Source organism: Ostrea edulis, chromosome 4 (genome assembly GCF_947568905.1).
Source record: "Ostrea edulis chromosome 4, xbOstEdul1.1, whole genome shotgun sequence".
NCBI classification, from domain to species: domain Eukaryota; kingdom Metazoa; phylum Mollusca; class Bivalvia; order Ostreida; family Ostreidae; genus Ostrea; species Ostrea edulis.
Genome location: NC_079167.1, coordinates 1,532,272 through 1,555,945, shown reverse-complemented (window position 1 = coordinate 1,555,945; position 23,674 = coordinate 1,532,272). Strand labels below are relative to the sequence as shown.

The 23,674-nt window shown below is 34.0% G+C and overlaps 2 protein-coding genes and 1 long non-coding RNA gene across 5 annotated transcripts in view; 2 read left to right on the top strand and 1 right to left on the bottom strand.

The window, feature by feature from the left end:
• The window catches only part of LOC125669906 (tyrosine-protein phosphatase non-receptor type 13-like), a 108,561-nt gene extending 98,504 nt beyond the window's left edge, over nucleotides 1-10,057 (bottom strand). For 2 of the 3 annotated variants that reach the window (XM_056161574.1, XM_056161575.1), the window contains exons 1-3: nucleotides 9,869-10,057; nucleotides 9,156-9,301; nucleotides 6,181-6,350 (exon numbers count right to left, since the gene is read on the bottom strand). In XM_056161574.1, the coding sequence (XP_056017549.1) occupies nucleotides 6,181-6,350; nucleotides 9,156-9,276 (291 nt within the window). In that variant the 5' untranslated portion in view covers nucleotides 9,277-9,301; nucleotides 9,869-10,057. The remainder of the gene's footprint in view (nucleotides 1-6,180; nucleotides 6,351-9,155; nucleotides 9,302-9,868) is intronic. The other variant, XM_056161576.1, reaches the window with a different exon arrangement.
• LOC130053921 (uncharacterized) lies at nucleotides 1,251-4,060 on the top strand. The gene is made up of 2 exons (XR_008802145.1): nucleotides 1,251-1,716; nucleotides 3,530-4,060. It is a non-coding gene; the product is annotated as an uncharacterized LOC130053921 (long non-coding RNA).
• Nucleotides 10,058-13,224: 3,167 nt separating the features above from the next.
• The window catches only part of LOC125668141 (uncharacterized), a 118,803-nt gene continuing 108,353 nt past the window's right edge, over nucleotides 13,225-23,674 (top strand). Inside the window, exon 1 of the mRNA XM_056161573.1 lies at nucleotides 13,225-13,422. Within this exon, the coding sequence (XP_056017548.1) occupies nucleotides 13,356-13,422 (67 nt within the window). The 5' untranslated portion in view covers nucleotides 13,225-13,355. The remainder of the gene's footprint in view (nucleotides 13,423-23,674) is intronic.

Here is a 23,674-nt window from a genome sequence, read left to right as displayed (position 1 = left end):
ACACCTTCTACCTAAGATGCATTAGTTGACCAATTTTGGTGATTCTAGGTCTAATAGTTTTCAAGTTATGAGCCGGACAAGTTTTTGCCATATATGGCCATATCTTCTTAATGAAAAGTCACAGTGACCTGGTTTTAATGTGCGACACACCTTCTACCCAAGATGTATCTACAGACAAAGTTTGATGATTCTAGGCCTTGTAGTATTTAAGTTACGGGTCGGACACGAAAAAGCTAACAGACGGACGGACAGACGGACGGACGGACGGACGGACATGAACGCATACCATAATACGTCCCGTCTTAAGACGGGCGTATAAAAATCAAAGGACCAGGACCATATTCAAACTTGATCTGTAAATTGTTATGGCAAAGCAACATACCAAATATAAAATAAATATGTGCACGAACAGAGAAAAAAGTGCGAAAAACTGGACTGACGGACAGATGTACGGAGCGCAAACCTAAAGTCCCCTTTGACTTCATCGGTAGGGGACTAAAAATGTCAAATTGCTAATGCACGACAGATGTTGCACGACGACAAGACATTAAGACCAATTGGTCATAGGCCACCTGAGTTTTAACTAAAAAGGTGACAAATATGCACATTGGTATGATGTCATCACATGGCTGTTATAAGTAGATCTCAACAAAAACTAAAAAGGTACAACACTGCCCCATGGTTTAAACATTGATTCAATATGATACATTATTCACAGTACAGCACAGTTATCTATACATATATCTCAGCTAAATACAGGGGGCCAACAACACGTTGTGGTTCTCAATTCTTTGCATCTTTACAGACCCTGAAGCGTATTACTACACCAGTGGAACGGTGAACGAATGCTGAACAGTTCGGGAATGAACGGTTTTGTTTGGGGAATGAACGGTTTTAACGGAGTGGTTCATATCGAGAACAGAATGCTTTGAGATAGGGACAAACTGTTCTCATCGATAATGGAATGCTTTGGACCAAGATGGAAATGAATGATTTGGCCTTGATTTCAAATTCTGCATTTCAGACACTTTCAGTACTTTTTATTCATCCATAGATATTGCGGGAAAGAGAGAAATTCCTTTTCATAAATAAAAGTTTAAATTAAAACAAGAGCTGTTTGTAAAACATATATATATATATATATATATATATATATATATATATATATATAGCTAATAAAGCCTTGCAAATTAAAAAATAGCTCTTATTTGAATTTCTTTAGAAAAATGCCAAATATAATATTTTCCCCTAATTTCAACCAGATGTTCTATTTTAACCTAAATGGAAAGGCCCAGGCCCTTGAATGTTTATAAAAAATTAATTGCATTTTTAAGAATACTAAATTTGATTCCATTGCTGCTAGAGCCACATCAAAATGTCTGTTATGTGATTGGTAATCAATGTCAACATGAGTATCTTGACATTTTTTATCTAGAAATATCAATAACTATGATGCACAGTGGATTAAATTGCATTTAACTTGACACTTCCAGTACCATGTGACTTATAATCAAAATACCACATAACATCAAATTCACTCATCTGAAACGAGTAACAATTTGCATCATTACACATTCGGATTCCAATTATTAATACACGTGTTTGTTTCTGAATGCGTTGACTATACTAAGTGACATTTTGGACATCATTATTTACAGATTAAATAAGCGCCCACAAAAACACATCCATCTGTTATCAAAGTCGGAAGTGGAATGAGTACGTCTCATCAAATGAGGCCAAATAAAATAATATATGTGGTTCCGGTTACACTCCTATGAAAAATAGGGTAGGTAGGTTGGGATTTTATTTTTTTGAATGATAGATTTTAGATGGAAACACAAGTTTCTTTTACTTTCACTTCTTTGCTTGTACCAATATATGGCGTGATATATACCTATCAAAATGGTAGGGATCACCGTAGTTTTGACAAATCTTTATATATATATATATACATGTATATATATCTATATATTGGCTCTGAATGAACTTACAATCAAGCTTCACCTGAAGGAAAACGGGGCAAAACCCTTTAAGTATAGCGGTATATATTATGCACCCCTTCTCATAAAAGAAAATCTTGAAAAAAGTGTGCATTATATTTGGCAAAATAACTAGGGATGGTCGGGTAAACCGGACCCACACATATTTTTTTTATTTGCCCTGAGAAGAAATGACAATTTTACATCAATTTAATACTTGGAAAATAATGGATGAGTTTAATATCATGAAATGTTTTTTTTTATCGATAACTTACATTTTGAAAATCAATGCATTTCTTTCTTTTTTTGTTTATTCAGTATATTTTATCACAGGCTGGCAATTTGTATATGTAATAGTCAGATGGAATAAAACCAGAAAAAAATTCAGAGCATGTACTAGAATTCTGATATAGGCCTATCATATCTTGATGCAATTCTACAAAAATATTACCAGGGGTGATCATGGAAAAGTGCCCAATGTAATATATGTACATTGTGCTGCCTACTTATCATGTGCATTCTGTGGTGCAGACTGGCTCGCACAAATGATGGCAGATAGGATAAGTAAATCAAAGTAATACATTGTAACAAAGCATGCAATTAAGTCATCCAGTTCTGTCTGACATAAGAAAGCAGCTGCTAGGTTATGTCAACATTCCAAACAAATCCCTTTCTCAATGCTAAACAGAAGATTGAACAAAAGGTCCATGGGCCACATGGCTCACCAGAGTCACTCTGGCCCTACCATTGTTCAGTTGTTATGATTTTCAAAAGATTTCTTATCAATCTTTATTCCAATGAAATTTTTTTACACCAAATTGTGGCTCCAACCCACAGACAAGTATCTCGCTTGGGTTCGAATTTACTATTAAAGAATAAACGTAGGGAACTCTAAACAGAGGGTACCCAAGTTTGCCGATGAAAATAACCCAATGGTATAAATTTCTACTCTGTATTCTGATATAATCACACACACCGGTAATCAATCTACATTACTACCATAGTTCATCCCAAAAGTCTGTGTACTTCCCAAGATATTTAGAAATGAATTTTTAAAAATGCCATTTTGGGGAGGGTCGACAAATGCATACTTGTACATTATCAATTTATCGTTTCACACTGAACAAAACTACTTGTTGCTAAATGTACACTAGGTGCCTATAAATATCTTGAATTGGTATCTCTAGTGTAATATTTTAGTTAAAATATTTTTTTTTTTGTGTGTTTCAATCTTTTGAAAGTTAGATTTTGTGTGTACATCAACTTACACCTCTTCTTGCACTTCAATTACTCAAATGAGCACAAAAACAATCAGCAACAATGGGTCTGCCTCCTCTTATTATTACATTATTTTTACATGCAGATATAGATCTATAGTCAGATACCCCGCCCCCCCTTCTTCAAAAAAGCCCAGCATTGTCGTAAATGGTAGTGGAAATGTAAAATTTAACCAGTGAATGGAACTGAAAGATCAACCCTTGCCGCCTTCCTTCTTGAGCTTTGGATTATCATTATTATAATTTTTCTTCTTTTTTGTTTTGAAATTTAAGTAAGTTCAACTGAATTGCTGGGGCGGCTTGGCATCGACGACCTCGACCTCATCTTAAGGGAAAGGAGACTCCGCTGGTATGGCCACGTTGTCAGATCCAGCAGTGCAGTTAAGTGCGCTTTAAACATACAAGTTCCTGGGAGACGTAGAGTTGGTCGGCCAATGCTATCTTGTAGAGAGTTGACGGAGAAAGATCGTAGAGAATGGAAGCTCTCAACTGCCGACCCTCAAGACCGGACAGAATGGAGATCTGAGGTGAGATCTGCCATGCGTGCAGCCAGCCAGATACCTGGAAGGGGGCCCATTAGTGTGGACACTACCCGTGATACTGCACGGAAATAAAAAGGAACCGACAACAACAACAACAAATTTACTTGTCAAGAAATTTTAGGCATTATTGATGAAGTCAAGTTCTCTCTCCCCCCCCCCCCCCCCTATAAACGATGTCACATGCCTGATTGTATCACATGCTTTCATTGTGCTTTTAATTCTAGGTGTCTGTTGTTTTTAAAACAGATTACTATTGAAATCCTCGGTATTAATTGCATAATTTGAACAGAAATAAACGTCAAATACATCTATAACACCCCCTCCCCCTTCCCCAACTCTACAATTTGACGAAGTGAAGCTTAGGACCGCAATCGTAAGCGCGCCCCCAACTTCCGGAGTAACTGCATAAATGTAGGCCATTTGATTTTGTTACGAAAAGTGTCAACTGAGAATACCCCCCCCCCAATTTTTTTTTTCAACAAGATAATCCAGGGAAAAACGCTTAATTCAATAAAAACCAACAATCTTTCTCACAGACTACCAGTATATATAATATATATATATATATATATATATAGAGAGAGAGAGAGAGAGAGAGAGAGAGAGAGAGAGGGGGGGGATCTCCCATGGTTTGTGGTTTGATATGTTGCCACTGAATTATTTCTCCCCCTGAGACACATAGAGACTAATATGGGAGCATTTTGGATACAATGCAACAGAAGAAAATGGTAGCATGTTGATGTTTTGATTTTTTAAAAGAAAAATATGCAGTTGTAACAGCAAGGTGCAATTAAATGATACCAAAAGCAGTGTAATTTTTCATTTCTTATTATTCATAGCATCTTAAATGTATCGTGATACATATCGTAAGGTTTGTATCGTCTCATGAGGCAAGCGTGTCATTACACACACACACACACACACACACACACACACACACACACACACACACACACACACCAATCAATTAATCAATATCTGTTGAAATTGTAATATTGATAAGCCATTTTGCAGGTGCAAATCACATTATATGTAAACAAACAAGGCAATAAGTAAAACACCTGTATTAGTTCTATCTTGATCTTAAGGTATAATCAAACAAAATAGAACATCTTGCACCAGCCTATGTATACCATTGAAACCACAAGCTTCAATAAGGCTGGTTTCCAGATGAGGTACATTAACTCTGATCAAACAATCACAGAAATAATTGTCTGTCTGCCCAATCATTAGTAAGTTGTGATTGAATCTGATTGACAGCACAGGCCCATAGAAAAACTGTAAATGATCACTGCTACTGTTCAACTCCATGAATCTCTGGGCATGTTAGTGCAATATATAACAAGTAGTTGCTACTAGTAAATCACTGCTTTACAACTAATTTTTGCAGTATCTTCATAATCTTGTCATATCTTCTGCTTAGAAGAATTTTGTCTAACATTTCTACTGTATATAACATTCATCTCATATATAATTACATGGGTGACTGTCTACATATATAATTACATGGGTGACTGTCTACATATATAATTACATGGGTGACTGTCTACATATATAATTACATGGGTGACTGTCTACATATATAATTACATGGGTGACTGTCTACATATATAATTACATGGGTGACTGTCTACATATATAATTACATGGGTGACTGTCTACATATATTTCACAAATAGCCTGAAAAACTCCAGAAACAATTAATTCTTTGACAGCTGTTCAACATGTAAAGAATCCATCCAGAGTACTCTGTTAAGCAGTAAACATAAGACAGAAAGTACATTTTTTATGTACATGCTGTACAATGCAGCCTGTTCAAGCCAAATTCCTAAACTTGCCTCTTCTTTTTAGTATTGTATATATGACTCATCAAACAATGAAAATGGATAGAGAATCTGCTCTTCATCATCTCTGGTCAGAGAAAGGTATAAAGTGTTAGTTTTTGGTGGGTTTTTCTTCTTTTGCTAAACACATGAATCACGTTTCCAACACATACCAACTGCATCTTTGGTAGATTATATTATCAGAAGTGTCAGGGAAAAACATGAAAAAATTCAGTGTCTACTAGAAGTGCCTGGAAACTTTGAGATAGGTATCTGTTTATCAATATATATCGTGGTGATAATAGCAGAGTTTTCAAAATCTGTATCTTAATTGCCTTTTGTATTTCATTAAATCATTTTTTTTGTGGTCAACACCTTCAGAATAGTAAATTTCAGTTTTCTAACTTTTAAATAAACATATACTACATAGCCTTACATCTGCTTGGAAAGTAAGTATTTGGACAATGCCTGGTGAGGAATTTCCATATAATTTTCTATTGATGGAAATTTGAGTGGCAATGAAACACTTTAGAAGACCTTGCTTTAATTAAATACTCACCTTCTCAGCAGCTTCAAGTGTTTTGATTGGAGCATGCTGCAACTCTGGGTGAAGATATCCGTCCTTGTTTTGAGATGGGGAGGGAGAAATTTCCACACCCCCATCTGGACGGAAGCAAAGGGAATCTGGAGTTACAATGAATTTATCCCTCCCTTCTGCTTTGTTCCTATCTACAAAATGAAACAAAATTCATTCCAGTTTTCTGTGTAGCAAAATTCATTATCAATCTTTACATGCCCTTTTCGTGTAGCAATAAGAATCATTTAGTAAGAGTCCTTAAATAATAATCCATTATTATATGTCATGAAAAATTATATGTACATTGCATACTATCTTTCAATACGCAACTTCCGAGATATCAGCTCTTCTGTGATAGAGGTGCGTTTAGTGTTCTGTTGAACGCTTAGGTGGGTACAAGATGTATACATATACTATAGAGTAGCTATATAAATACGAATAAATGTAATGAAAGTGTAAATTTTGTTTATATCAGCTGTTGGTATACATTAAACTGACCATATTAAGAATAACATTTGATTGAATTAGGCCATTAGATTAAATATGAAATTATTTTTATATCCTCTTCTGCACGGGTGATATTCTTAACAAAGAAAAATGGTGATTATCGATTTTTGTTTGAGATGTTTTATTATTAAATACAAATAAACTTACTAATATTGTGTGCCCTTGCAGTTTGGGTGGTTGCATGATGTCTGATAATCAGCCTTTAGGCAATATATGAAGGCAGTGATAAGCATTTGTACCCATCGCATGTGGACGATAGTATTTTTTGTGTCTCACTGTGCGTAAGAGTTCCACAAAGGGAAAGAACTATTGGGTAACTCAGAAATTGCGTATTTCATTACCCAAAAAGGATGAAAGGACCCATAACGATTTAGAGACCAGGGCTCACACTGGACCAAAATTTTGTGTCGCAACCTAACGCGCGTGCATCGACTCATACACGTTTACTGTAGATCTATATTTCATGTATATTATTCAAGAGGCATATACAACATATCATATCTCTGATTATTCTTACACAATGTATACAACATAGCTTTGTTTAGCTTTTATCACAAATCATTATAATTATTAGGATATTGTGAAAATCGATTGTATTTCAGCAGATTGCTTTTTAGTCAGTCTGATGACATTGCAGCACAATCATGGTTTTATTTCTAAATATTGTTTTTGGCTAAGTTGACTCAATTCTATTTCATACCAGAAAAAATAGGAGTATTTCATAGCATATAAACTGGCTATATTAAATAAAGACAAGAAATGAGTTTCTAAATGTTTATTAATCATTTTAGTAGTGTAAATGACATATATTACTCATTAAATTTGCAGTCTAGAAAAAGTCACTGATGACAAAGTTACTGAAAATTAATTACTGTAATATATAACACATGATCATAGTTTCACATCACATTTTCACTGAAGAATCTTGTTTTCATCTTGAAATCCAGAATGACAAAGTGGTCCTTTGGTGAATCTCATCATGTAGAGGAGAAGGGACTTTATGAAGTCTGAAACAAATTTTAAATGGCTTAAGATGATGTGAAGTCAAAAGATGACAGGATAGCAATTTCAGAAGAACCTACTGTTTTGCGTTTCCTCATGGCCATTTTCTAAATAGATCAAACTAAAGACCTAAAGAATAATGCAATTTCCCAACATTCCTCTATTTATACACTGTACTAACGTCAAATGGATTAGAAAATATAGCTGAACATTCTAGTTTACCTTTCTAGATGAAATCGCTTTTGTACTGTGATGAACCGACAAATTAAATTTTATATATTTTTATTATCACGGAAGTATCTTCCATTGACTAGCTTATGTGCACAATCACACGCTTTTTATTCCATCTAGTACAAAACAGGTAGCTCCCCAGTAATGACTCGGGTATCTCTATATTTACGATATGTACTGTAGGCAACTGGCACGCGCAAAGTTCATTTCATTCACACCTACCTGCACATAGAGGATCAACCCTTTGTTTTGTGTAAACTGCTAAATAAACAAGACGCCCCTAAGTCTTATTGTTCCCATGCGACAGGGTATCCACATTCTGCACAGGTAAAACAGCCCTGAGGCTGTTTGGATGCCAACAGCTGAAATTCAAAATGGCGCGCGAATACTAAAATACGAAATGTCAGTGTCGCATTTCCGGAATTTCTGTCGCATTTTTTTCTGAAAAATCGCAAAATGCGACAAATGTGATGGGCAGCGCGAGCCCTGGAGACTCAAACATTAATTTTTATCAATATTGATTCATTATATAGTACATAAAGTATGCTAATAACAAGTCTTTATAAAGAAACAAATGTCTTATTATGTCTAATTTTATCCAAACCACATTAACACTAGTGTTTGACGATTTATAATAATGATGATAATTTGGATAGTTAGTGGCACAGTCAAAATGGCTGCACGATAAGTAAAAGTGTAGAGGTATTACAATTTTCAGTCTCTTGGAGCTATTACGGGCAGTCAGTTAATGAATTGGGGTAAGAAATTCAACTTAGAAATGATAGCTAATTAATGCTGCTATATAATAGCTTGTTGCAATGCTCAAACATTCCGTTTAGTCGTAAAGTGCCAGGGCCCAGCTAAAATTCAACCATAAGATAACAGACATTTTTCTGAATTCATTTCTGCATATCTTGGGAAGTATACGGAATTTCGGGATGAACTTTGGCAATAATGTAGATTGATTATGTATGAATATATTAGAATACAGAGTACAATCTTATACCATTTGGTTTATTGTTTTAACATCGGCGAACTTTGGTACCCTATATTTAGAGTTCTAGGCCCTATATCTTTATTCTTTAATGGTAAATTCGAACTCAAGTAATATGATTGCCTGTAATCTGATTTTCTGTATATATAGGTCTGATGATTTTGAATATCTCTTGTGTTACAACGCAATGCTTTGAAAGTTAAATCCATTCAGTCATCTATACCTCTTGTGGCCTCATTGAAATAGACAGCACTTTGGTTCAGTATTGCCCATACATCTGTTTCAGCCAGGGGTACCCCTCTAACTCCTAAAGCTTCAGTGAGAGACACCACAATGCCTGGCATAGTTTCAGTTCGATCAAGGTCTCATCTACATTAAATAAAACTAGATTTTACACTTTTGTACTTAACATACCTTACATATCAGGATAATAAAATATAGTCTAAGTTTACAACAAATTTTAGCAATACATCTGTCAGATATTTATAATTAAACAACATAATCTGAAATCTGTTTTGTAAAGAAAACCTCTGAACATAAAATATGTATTGCTTCTGATTGTAAATGATCTTGAAGGGGGTTCATGAAAATACAAGTAAGTCACATTTAGTGTTAGTCACCATGTCAAACTGGTGAAGGAAATTCGGGAATAATATTCAGGTAGTGGCATGCACACAAAAACAAAGTTGAAACTTTATCAGATACATACTATTTGGTGAAATAAAATTTGTGAAATATTCGCAAAAAAACCTCCTTTCGTTATGAAATAAAGTAGAAACATTGAATGAGCAAAATCCTACCATACCTATGCTGCTGGGAGAAAAAAATTGCTGGTAATTTGATGATACCATATTTGGCCTTGGTGCGTAATGAAAACATTTCAGTATGTCATAATATTATCTAAAAACGTTGTACCAGAAATTCGCTAAAACTTACGTGTTTGTATGTTAGATATTCCTTACAACACAAACATTAGCATTCGAAAGTTGAAAAGTTCTTAGCTGCGAAATTTGGGGCAGCCGCCACAACCTGCTGTCAAAAATGTCTTTTATGTTTATATTTGTATTGCCGCTTTTGATTGGTTGAGCCCGACTCCGCGAAGAGAGTTAACTCCAATCAAACATACAGTACCTAGTGGGTGGATCAAGATCTACGAAGTTGGTTAACAAATATAGATATTACTCCATTTTGATAACAAACAAAATCAACACATACAAACATCTATCTCACACAAAGATACAACACAGGCCGACAGCAGGTACATCTAAATCTACATCTTAATAATGTGTAATATTATCCATATAGACTACTCACCACATATCAAATACATATTTCATATAATATTTCAAAGCTACTTCACACCAATTTCTTTCAAAAAACATGGAATGGCAGTTATCATGAAGAAGTTAGAAATATTCAATTGTTAACACATCTAATCACTGCCCACTTTGATCCCACCCTGATCATACTTATAGTGACCAAGTCCCTAAAGCTACCCCTGGGATGACGAAACTCAGTCATACTTTTGGTAAAGGACTGTCCGGGTACTCACAGTTGGTCCCGTCCTACAGTCAGAACTGGAAGAGCAAACGAACTCTGGCGGAAGTTTGGTCGGTCGGTCGGTCGGTATGTCGGTCGGTCGGTAGATCATATGTTGTCCGCTCAATATCTTGAGAACCATTTAATTGATCGTAATGATATTTCATATGTGGGTTGGTTATGAGTAGAAGAGGACCCCTATTGTTTTTCAATTTAAAAGGTCAAGGGTCAATCTACTCTGGATATAGGAAGACACTGTCTGCTCAATGAAAGGTGAAGATAACGAGCTCAGTGATCAATCTCATACCTCCTATAAGCAATACAAAATAGATATATAGGTGGACAAACACAGACCCCTGGACACACCAGAGGTGGGATCAGACAAACACGGACCCCTGGACACACCAGAGGTGGGATCAGGTGCCTAGGAGGAGTAAGCATCCCCGTCGACCGGTCACATCCGCCGTGATCCCTATGTCTTGATCAGGTAAACAGAGTTATCCATAGAACTTGCGAATTGCTTACTTTAAATTAAACTGTTGAAACGATGGTTTGTCAGTAGCTTGCCTCGATTTAAAAACTGACCACACGCAGAACAAGCTCTTGTGTATCGAATCAGTTGAGAGATATAAACACCATATGCAGGTGATAATGGAATATTGCTACATAACTATGGGAATTTGACGATGGACAAGCTGAAATCGTACAGTTGAGTTATCAGTTTCAATAAAATATCTAAGTATGAAGCAGAAGTGGACGTCTCTGTGGTGTCTTTTATTGCTCACAGGGATATATCGAATCGACATATGAATGAAAGTTATTATTGTTAATAGACAAATCTAAATGTCGAATTGAAGGCCACAGCAAGAGATTTTTTCTTCTCACGTAAAAGTTTTTTTGAATAAATTCTGCTTCATATGAATATAGAAATAGGCCAGCTAACAAAGGAGCACAATTTGTGCCCATGGGAATTCCAACAGACTGTTTGAAGACCCGATCACCAAAGACCACGAAGATATTGTCAATGAGGAAGTCTGGCATATTTTTTATTTCAACTTCAGAGTACTTCAGCGTGGAATCAGAGTGGTGTTTTAATAACAAAGTGATTTTTTGGATGACTGATCACTAGATATGAATATTTCCGTTTTCCATTTTTGTTGAAGAAGCGACTGTCTATGATGTCAAAAAGTCTAGTCTCTACTTTATCGTGAGGAATGGTTGTGTAAAGTGTGGAAAAGTCATCTAGGTTTTGATGTTATTGATTTAGGAAAAGTTTTGCGATTTTAAGTTTACTAAGAGTTCTTTAGAATTTTTTAGAATCCAATTTGATTAACACCACTTCTGGCATATGTATGTAGTCGCACAGTAAGTTTGAAGTTTCTCCTTCACATCTGTTAATATTTTTGTGAGGAGCAAAAATAGGGTCTTGGCAGAGCACTTACTGGATCCAGCAATATTAGTTCTAATGTATGAACTATAGGTAATATTCCTCAAAATATTAAAGCAATGTTGATTGTCGTTAAAATATTACAGTCAATCAAAGATGACAACCAACTCGTAATTGATAATCATGACCCTTTTCTTTACAAGTATGCAAAAATGTCGTCACATTTTTTCATTATGACGTTTTTTGAAGAATTTTTTTTTTGAAAAGATAAGCGTCCTTTTTGCTAGGAACGGCTCATATATAGTCTAACGATATTTACTAAGATAAAGTTGCTTCTCTTGATTCTAAGACAGGGGTGGAACGGGGGGGGGGGTGCTACCCCGTACCCCTCTAGATCCGCCACTGTAAGCTTGACTTGTTAATTAAATAATTGTTTGAAGACGAAAACTTGTTATTATGTTAGATATTGGGTGGTCCAAAGCGCGATTTGGGTTTATAACTTACTTAAAGCTTTTCACTCTTATATACTCTGATACAGTGCTCTCTCTCTCTCTCTCTCTCTCTCTCTCTCTCTCTATATATATATATATATATATATATATATATATATATATATATATATATATAAAGTTGATAAGGATTCTAATTCTTGAATGCTTCATTCAATTTGCGTTTGGTTTACTAGTACTGACAATATTAACAGGGAATTTTGACTTGGTTCCGCAGGATATGTTTATACAGACCTTTAGAAATGAAATATTCAGATAACATTTTTGATGAAATAATTAACTATGAAATAGAAACCCATTAAAAGGGAGATACTCCCCCACATACTTCATTCTAAATGTATAGGTATTTGTTTCTACATTGGGTCTTTGGAAGTAAAAATATTTCTGTTTTGTGAAATCTCATATAGATCTACATGATAAGGCATTAATTGTGATTTTCATTGATGTGATAATATAAAGGAGAGAACTGAGTGATTGAAAAACCATGTATTAGGTTTTCATTAGAATATTTACTTTTGAGTTTTGTCTAATATTGTGCTGCCTGGTGCCCAATAAGTGATCCATGACTATCTAATAAGTCAAAACTTAATTGGCAGTTACAGCCTAGGAATTGAATAAATTATTATTCTACCTATATGTTGAGTATTTATAAATATAACATGGCATTACAAATGTGATGTGAAATGGATACGAAGACATTTAAAAATCGCTTGCATCATTCCTAAGTCAATACGTCAATGAATAATTTTATATACCATAAAACTCCTGCACTCTGAAATTTTTAGCATCCCAAACGGTTCTCAAAATCAATACAAGACTAAGCAATTATATAAAAAGTCGTGGAGTTTAAAATATTCATGATGATAAACTAGACCGCCTGCGACAAGTAACAATCGAACGTGAACATCTCAGTAGCGCAGCCAAGCTTAGATGCGTCGTTTTGATAGCGTAGAACTGATTTCATATTTCTTTGACTCGGAATTATGGAATGATTTTTTTAAAACCTGACATAAAAATGTATAACTTGTTATCTGTGGTGTTTTTCGTAATAACAGGTATGTCATTCTTATTTTACTTTTTATTCCCCATTGATCAATTGTGAATTTTACATGCCTAAATTTATGACGCTTTATGGGAAATATGATATACGGTATATGTATGTACTATACAGAAAGCATTGGAAAAGAATTAGATATACAATCAGCATACCTCACAAATTGAATACAGTCGCTATTCAAACTGGGATTTTTTTCTGGATGACCATTTCATTCAGTTCATCACGATCATCACCGCCGTCATCACCATCATTATTTCGAAATTACCTCCTCCTTTTTTAAGTGAAAGCAGATTTTGGTCATTCGGCCCCATTGAAACTTCTATTGCAACATTGAATAATAATTCAAACATAATTCCTCAGAGCTAACGGGAATTTTTTTTTAATTTTTTGTCCGTAATTTTACTTGTAATCTAAAAACCATTCCTGATCTTGAAAATCGATTCCAATGCACCTGACACAATGCCACTTTTCCATTAATGAGATGGAATTCTGTTCAATAGGTTACCGTAATTTCCCTATGTTCCTGCAATATTTCTTGTTGAAATACCCACAGAGGTCATTAAGATTTCAAAGAGCAGGAAATTGTGATCGTGTAATTCATGGACGAATGGTTTATAATGTCGAGGACTGGGATGAAAAAGAAACCTTTTCGCATTATAACACTAATATTTCTTTGTCTGTCTAAAGCAGAGTACATAGAGGTACATGTATCTCCTTTCGGGAGGGTGGGGGGGGTCCTTTAAATATACGGGGAAATATGATATGTAGTAATTTTATCATCGTTGCAATTGTATTGTTTCTGAAGGCTCACGTGTTTATCGGATTCTGCTGGTTCATTTATGCGCATGACACTGCTGGCTATTAACGTTCTTTACATGTATTAATTAACTGATCATGATTGAACATACATACTGGACGTAGGAATACCCTGAGAAAATGATAGTATGACAGTAATGTCATACTAACCAGCTGTAACGGGCTCTCACCTTCAAGTCCATTACACGATAACTTAATTACGCTCGCCATCTAACCAATGAAAATACATGATACGGTTGTGCCTTACATGTATTTTACATAGAATATGCATTTCAAACAGACAAACATCCCAACAACAAGGGAAAAAGTCGTTATTAGTGGAAATGATTTGCCGGCACAAGACGAAGACACCCCTATTGCTGTCGGAGTATTTAAAATAATTGTCATTCTATTGGGCGTTAAGGACGGAGCCTGATGACACAGACAGGTTCTGTCACCACTGCTTTTCTTTTTCTGGTCCTAGTTTTAACGTATTTCGATATAATACTTCTCTCCGCATCTCAGTGTACCTAGAACTTAAAGTTTATCAGAACCCTTACCTAGCGAAGATGGCTTCTAAGGTACAATAAAATTACCCATCAATACTCAATGCAATTTAGTTTGGTAGTGGCGGATCCAGAGGGGGTTTCGGGGATTGCCCCCCCCCCCCCTCTTTTTTTTGTCAGAAAATTTTGCTTTAAAAAGACAAAAATAACGCATTTTGAGGGTGAAACCCTCTCTTTGAAAACCAAAATGAATGGTAGACCCCCATTTAAAAAATTCCTGGATTCGTCCCTGTTTTGTTTTCAGCATATGTACACTCACTGTTTTGATACACCCGTAGCCCTATAGTTGAATATTCATAAGACCAAATTATTCACAAAGTCTCGCTTGAATATAAAAGCACATTCAAGTGATGTTAGCCTTATAGTATAAAATACATATACATATTGTGTTACATGGTATTATAATTGTAACAATCAGTTTCTAAGGTATAAAGAGTCTCTGATATATAAACAAATTTCTTTTGTAGATACAATATTGAGGGGATTCAGTAATCAAGATACAGGATAATCATATGACATTTTTTAATACTTTTTTTTTTTAAATATGTTACAATCTTACAATGGTAGCAAAATCTCTTTTCCTCTAGGACTGAGAGGATTGCAATATCTACCTGTTTCTATATATAACTGACGTACACTTATTCTTAGTCGGGTAAGATAAGAGCGCAGGTTCCTGTGAATTGGAAGACACAAATATGGTTGTATTTCTAGATTTTTTTGTCCTCATAGTTAAATAATGTACTATAAAATGAGAGTTTTCCACACTGAGTGTTATTTTAAATATGTTCTAATTCTTCACACTTTTATTTACAAAAAAAAAATCATGTAGTTTAGAACCAAATATTTTATTTATTGTATCACGACTAATATTCAACGTTCTATGTAATTGTTTTATAAAGCTTTGCCAACATTTTATATTTTCATTGGCCAACTTTTTATCTTCCAAGAATTCATTTTTTAAAACAAGGTTATCATTTGATTTTGTCAGATTTTCCAATCTGGAAAAGTAGTTTTAATAATGTAAGCTGAAACATTTTAACATGTAAAGGTTCAATTTTTGCAGCTAAATGTTAGTGTCTACACAATATTGGAGGCCTTCAGCTGATTCTGATAATAAAACAAGATGATCAGCAAAAAATACCTGTGATTAAAAGTTATATCGCCTAAAGATACAGGGTTGGTAATTAACTTATCAAAATAAGTTTCAAAGCCATCAACAGACATGTTAAATAAAATGGGACTTAAATTGTCTCCTTGTTTAATGTTTAAAGTTTAAAGTTAGATGCTTTATTGTGTATACCTAGAATGTTCTTCAAGAGGAAATTTTGAATCTTTTCATATGGTGCTTTATCACACCAATGTTGAAATTTGTATTAAAATTGGAGATCCATATTTCTGATTTAACATACTCATCAGAAATATGGATCTCCAATTTTAATGCTTTCAACAATTTTGATAAAGGACCATGTGAAAAGATTCGTTTTTAACTACAATTTGGGTGAAAGATCTGGGCCGAAAGGAAGTTTATATTTAAGAGCAAAGTAAGTTTTTCTAGATAGCTCTAGCTACAAGATCATCACAAGCATTTAGACTACCATTTGATTGTAAAAATATGCCAACTATTTGTACTTATCTATGATATATAAAATAGTATTGTTATAATAGAATCCATATAACAATTCTTAATCTTCCTTGTTGAACAGATCATAACTTCTTGCTTTTCGTAAGTTTACATGTAGCTTCCATTCTGTACAATATTTTGAAAGAGTGTCTACACAATATTGGAGGCCTTCAGCTGATTCTGATAATAAAACAAGATGATCAGCAAAAAATACCTGTGATTAAAAGTTATATCGCCTAAAGATACAGGGTTGGTAATTAACTTATCAAAATAAGTTTCAAAGCCATCAACAGACATGTTAAATAAAATGGGACTTAAATTGTCTCCTTGTTTAATTCCTACAGATGTATTAAAAAGTCACTACACACATTCCCTTGTCATACAGCACAATTTGTTGTAGAATATATATGTTTTATGATATTGAAAAAGATGCCACCAATTCCTTTTTTTTTTTAAATAAAAGTGCCGGACTCCACACAGTATCAAAAGCTTTAAAAAATCAACAAAGCATACAAAAGTTCCTTCTTTTCTTTAAACATTAAAAAAGATATTTGTTCATTAAGGTTTTTAAGATGAACATGTTATCTGTTGTACGGTATCCTTTCCTAAATCTTGCTTGGAAATGACTTAATAATCCTTCAAATTCTAAATGATTATTGAATGGTGTTGTAAGTAGCCTATTAAATGATTAACCAAGACAGCTTTTTACACTTAATATAACCCTCTGTATAGTTATTGCAATTTCCCGGATCACCAATGCTGTGATTAATGAGAGGTTCCAGGATTCTGACATTTTACCAGTCTGAAGAATTTTGTTAAAAAATTTAACTACATGTATTATAACCAGAAGTACATCAGCACTAACTCATTAATTCATTAAGAACAAGGTCTACACCAGAACGTTTTCCAGATTTCAAACTAGAAATACCTAGTTTCACTTCTTTAGAAGGGGTTTATTTTCCATAACTTTCAAATCCTTAAAGTTAATCATATTTGTGTTATGTTCCTCAGAATTCAATAGAGTATGAAAGTGTTTAGCCCACTCTGATATTTGTATAGGTGACTCTGCCTCAGAATGTTTTTGCCAATTAGACTTCAAAGATTTCCAAAACTTTTTTGTAGAGTTAGGATTGAGATCATTAATAGTATCCGCTATAGATTTATAACAATGTGACTTTAATTGTTTATTTTTTGGAATTGTTTTTTAGCTTTTGAGAAGGCCTGATGTAAGAAAGAATTATTTGGTGATTTCTGAAGGGTTTTTTTTTTTACCGAAGATTTCTAACCTCCCTTCTCAGTACTTAGCAATTGTTAGACCTCCATTCCTGTTTAGGCTTTTATGTTTATTACGTTAATACAAGTTTTATTGTTACTACCTCTCAGTTTGACAGTTTTGAGACCTGCTTCAGTATAAATATCTGTTAATTGTTTAATAAGTGTATCAATATCCGAGTTATTTTCATTATGAAGGTCATTATGAAGGTTGATATGTAATATTTCTAGTGGATACTGGCTCGACTAGGTATTGCATATAATTGTCTTTACAATCATCTGACCACAAGAAGTTACCACCAAGGTGGTTACAATTTTCTTCATTGTATATATGATATATGTAAAATATCTTCTTGTATTTTTTTCTCTCTCGGGGTCGGGATAAAGAAACTGGTCCAATTTCAAGCACTGATATTTAAAAGTATGGGTACATGTAATTAATACTAGATAGAATAATCTAACTGTATCTCGGGAAAACCGGGTCCATAGGACATTATCACTTTTCTAGGTAGAACATTCTATCTAAGGTAATATACGGGAAGTTTTGGAACTCTTCAGAAAAATAAGTTACGAAAATTATGCTTCACATGGGCAACTCTTGAAGAATTTCCTGACAAATATGAAGGGGGCAACTTTTATCTCCGTTTACCCGTGTGCTTATTTTCGTTGGCCATACTAAATATCAAAACTACAAAAGCCGATTAGTATCATATAAAAAATAAATTCACCCCGCTACCTCATAATTACGAGATAATTATCTCGAAATTACGAGAAAAGATCTTGTAATTACGAGAAAAGATAGTGAAATGTGAATTAATTTTTATTTTTACATGATACTAATAGGCTTTCGTATAAAACCGCGATGGAATCGGGGACGAAATAATAGTCCCGACAACTCTCAAGATTTAACGGAATATATTCTACCCAACCCATTTCTACCATGAATATTTTGCAAACAGAGCAGAAATGACAATGGAAACTGGTTCACTGATGCGTTAACACTTTGCAGGGAACTTAAAAACAAAAATATATAATTAATAAGAAAGTTAAAAAAAAATAAATCCAGAGACAATATCCCAGAATACAAACAGAAAAGAACTTAAACAATACTGCAAGCAGAAAGTCAAAACAGTGATTCAATGTATTAGTTTTGTCTGATATTTCATTGTTTATTTCAGGAGGTTTGAATGCAGAACTTCTAAGTTTAATATCTTCTCAGTACATCTACATGTAATAGGGTTTATTACATTAAGCGAAACACCAACTTTAGGTGAAGTATACCACAAATTTAGGACCGGTCAATATTTATTGGGGGGTTGGGACCGGTGCATTCCATATACCATTTTTAAAAAACCCTATGTCCTATCTTCTAACATGTAAGGATACAAAAAGGGTCCCTATCCTATATCAGATGTGTAAGAAAAAATTCTGTGTCCTATCTAATAAATGAATACATATGTATAATTAAACAATAATTCTACTTCATAAGATAGTAAATAAATTTCCCTTTTCACTTTCACAATCACCACTATTGTCTACACTATTACAGTGTATCGATACCATCACTGTCATCAGCACTATTACAGTGTATCGATACCATCACTGTCATCAGCACTATTACAGTGTATCGATACCATCACTGTCATCAGCACTATTACAGTGTATCGATACCATCACTGTCATCAGCACTATTACAGTGTATCGATACCATCACTGTCATCAGACCTGTCATCGGCTCTGCTAACAAGGTTGTATAGAATATATAAAATGTTGCAGTTCTGTTTATATGATGTTGCAAAATACTAATTATGATGGATTCTAGAAATTTTAAAAATAATAAGAATAAAAAAATCAATTAAAAATTTTTTTTTGGAGTTCTTCATACTTATCGCCTAAAATTTGTCTATCCATTGGTATATCAATCTCCTTAAAAAGTTTTGTTTACTTTGTCATGTTTGTTCAGTAATTTGTCTACTGAAGCTAATTGTATTAAAGAGAAATGTTTTATTTATATAAGAAATATGTAAATGGGCCGGGGATAAAAGATGAATGATATGACCAGTGATTTTTTCACAATGTTGGAGTAAGACCAGGGGGGATTTATCTCCCTTTTTGTTCTCATTAAACATTAATGATCTTGATATATTTTTACAAGAGAAAGGAATAGTTGGCCTTCAAAGTATTTCTGAATCAATTGAAGAGGAATTAATGATATATCTAAAACTTTTAATTTTATTATATGCTGATGACATAGTTATTTTGGCTGAAGATTTACAGCACGCGTTGAATGAATTTTTTGTGTACTGTACGCAGTGGAAATTGATTGTTAATGTGGAAAAAACTAAAAAAAAATATTTTCTCAAAGGGCCCTGTTTTTATTATAATGGAAGTATTATTGAGAATGTGAAAGAATTCAAATATCTAGGCGTTGTGTTTCCCCAGGTCAGGTTCTTTTTGCAAAGCTAAAAAACATCTATGCGAACAAGCCCAGAAAGCTATGTATGGAGTTATAAGAAAACCCAGACAATTTAATTTACCAGTTAAGTGCCAACTTGACTTGTTTAACTGTTTTAATTCACGGGTGTGAGATTTGGGGATATGAAAACTTACAAATTATAGAAGTTCTCCATCTAAAATTTTTGAAACATATTTTTTGTCATTTATGGTATATCCTGTTTATATTAATGTGTAAACTAAAATGATTTTTTATTGACATTTAGTCATGAAAACAAGATAGTAAATATTCTTTACAAATACTTATATACACAGTACTATAATGACACATTTAAAAATCCATGGTTTGAATATATTCATAGAATTTTAAACATATGTGGACTCTCTAATATATGGTATGAACAAGGTACATGTACTAAGAATGAAAAATGGATAACAGACGCTGTAAAACAAAGTCTTAAGGATCAATTTGTCCAGACTTGGTCAAGTGATGCTTTTAGCTCTTCCAAGGGTACAATGTACAGAATTTTAAAAACAAGTTTTGGTTTGGAAACTTATCTTGAAAATCTACCTAAGAAACTCAGTAGTATCTTTTTGAAATTTCGTACCACGAACCATCGCCTCCCAGTAGAGACTGGCCGATGGTTTAGTATACCATATAACGAAAAATTATGTGTTTTATGTAATGAAACAAAAATTGCAGATGAATATAATTTTTTATTATATAGCTTATAAATAGTCTAATATAAAATCTGCGTAAAATCTAGAGAATGTTAGCGTTCAATATCCTGAGAATTTATTGAACGCTAACTTTGCATTGTGTAAATTGTATGCGCCCGAAACATTCCGAGTATGAGCGTTCAATATTGACGTTACCGTAACGACGTAAACAAGCCAAAATGTCGAACGACGGTCCTCCGAATCTGACAGAGCCGGTATTTGATATTTACTTAAGCAAAATGTTTTACTGTACATAAATTATGATGTCCCCATTTACAAAATCAGTTTGCTTCATGCATTAATGACGGGTTAAATATCGAACAGTTAAGAAATTCTATAGGGTTATTGAACTTATATCGGTGAATATTGGCACGAGTTGGCTGTCAAAATGCACGAGCTTGCGAGTGCATTTTGACAGCCAACGAGTGCCAATATTCACCTATATAAGTTCAATAACCCTTTTATTATATAGCTAAAGTATTTGGTTGTTAAAGGACATATATCATGTTTTCAAAGTATACAATATTACATGCATTTTGTCTTCTTTATGCTTATAGTAATTAATTCTAATAGTTCGTTCGCCGAAATTTTGCGATAATTAACCACAATACAGACTTAAATCTAAGCCCCGATTTCAAAAAGTCAAGTTAATTAGGTAGGTAGTCACGTGGTACAGTGACGTCACATGCGCCCTTCGGATTGTGAAAGTACTGCGAGATATTATTAAAAACTCAACTTTTAGGGGCCTAATTAATTTACCATGGGCAACATTTAAATCGATGTTGATAAATTGTCCGAGTTTTATATGTGTTCGCCACCAGTGCACACATATAACGATGTAAATACCCAAATAATAGCGAGTAAAGCGTGTATGAAATCGGCAAAATTGTGAGTAAATAATGTTTATATGGGTCGCTGTCTACAAACTGTTTGGGGATGTTATTCCTTAATACATCTGTAATTGGCGCTGTTTTTCTAAAATAAACAGTGCAATCATTATTTATTTTTGGATTAGACAAATTATGATACGTTAAATTGTTGACAACTAGGCCCTATGCCAAGCTATTGTCACGCGTGCATTTCGGAAAGAAAGAAAAAGACAACACACACACAAATCAATAAAAATATTCAAATTTAAAGTGGTAATCACATTATTTTATTTTGATAAAGCAATCTTATTACTACTTTTGAATTGTGATCTGCACGTCTTTAGGAGGTACGAAGTGGGAGCACGGCGTTATAGCCCACTGACGCACTCAAGATGCTACGAGTTCAATAAGGAAATAATTTTATAATTCAATTTAAAGTTAGGAAATACAATATTCTATTATTTGTATAATTAAAAGTTCAATTATTTTGTATCTTTATTTTTTGTTGTTGTAAATCTACCAGTTGGTAGAAGTTACATTGTATCGTCGATATATGTTGTTACAAGGTGAAGGTCAGTTGATCCGAGTGTGTATTGAATTTGAAGAGCAAAACAGAATGTATGCTATAGGCCTACCAGTGCTTATAGCTTCGATATATCCATTTTCTCGCAGTTTATCAGGGTGTCTGTCCAAGCGATGTTTGAAAAGGTGACTGGGTGTGTTTTTTTTAAGGTAAAGTTCTTGCTCCAACAAAAAAATTATCCACGTCTTTTTTCTCGTACCTTCCTTCGAAAAATTGAAAAATACTCAGTCTAAATCCTTTCTACCGACAACTAGTACACCCGAGCACGGCACAAAACATCTTAATGCATTATTATTTACAAGCCGTTAATGTGACAATTGGTTTTTTGTCGATTAAATCCAATCTGTTTATGAAATGGCTAATAGATGTTTTCAAACCCGAGGGCGCATATGACGTCACACAAAATGGCGCGTAAACTAGCGAAAGAAAATATGCATATCACAAGATTTGAATTTCATCGCTTTCAAACTCGAAAACTACGCAAAATATTTCATTTAAAACACATTTAAAGTAGTTTTAGGCATAAAAGGAGTTAATTTTGCTGAAAAAATGAAAAAGTTTAGAAACATGCGTTGTGTCCTTTAAGTTATATCCATTTTCACTCAAACTACTCCAAAATAGACGAGAATTCATCAACATTGCCATAACAGCATTTATTATATAGCTAATAAATAGCCTAATATAAAATCTGCGTAAAATCTAGAGAATGTTAGCGTTCAATATCCTGAGAATTTATTGAACGCTAACTTTGCATTGCGTAAATTGTATGCGCCCGAAACATTCCGAGTATGACCGTTCAATATTGACGTTACCGTAACGACGTAAACAAGCCGAACTGGCAGACGACGGTCCTCCGAATCTGACAGAGCCGGTATTTGATATTTACTTAAGCAAAATGTTTTACTGTACATAAATTATGATGTCCCCATTTACAAAATCAGTTTGCTTCATGCATTAATGACGGGTTAAATATTGAACAGTTAAGAAGTGCATGCTGTTATTGCACACTGCCAATATTGATGAATTCTCGTCTATTTTGGAGTAGTTTGAGTGAAAAGGGATATAATTTAACAACTAAATACTTTAGCTATATAATAAAAGGGTTATTGAACTTATATAGGTGAATATTGGCACTCGCAAGCTCGTGCATTTTGACAGCCAACTCGTGCCAATATTCACCGATATAAGTTCAATAACCCTATAGAATTTCTTAACTGTTCGATATTTAACCCGTCATTAATGCATGAAGCAAACTGATTTTGTAAATGGGGACATCATAATTTATGTACAGTAAAACATAATGCTTAAGTAAATATCAAATACCGGCTCTGTCAGATTCAGAGGACCGTCGGCTGCCATTTTTGCTTGTT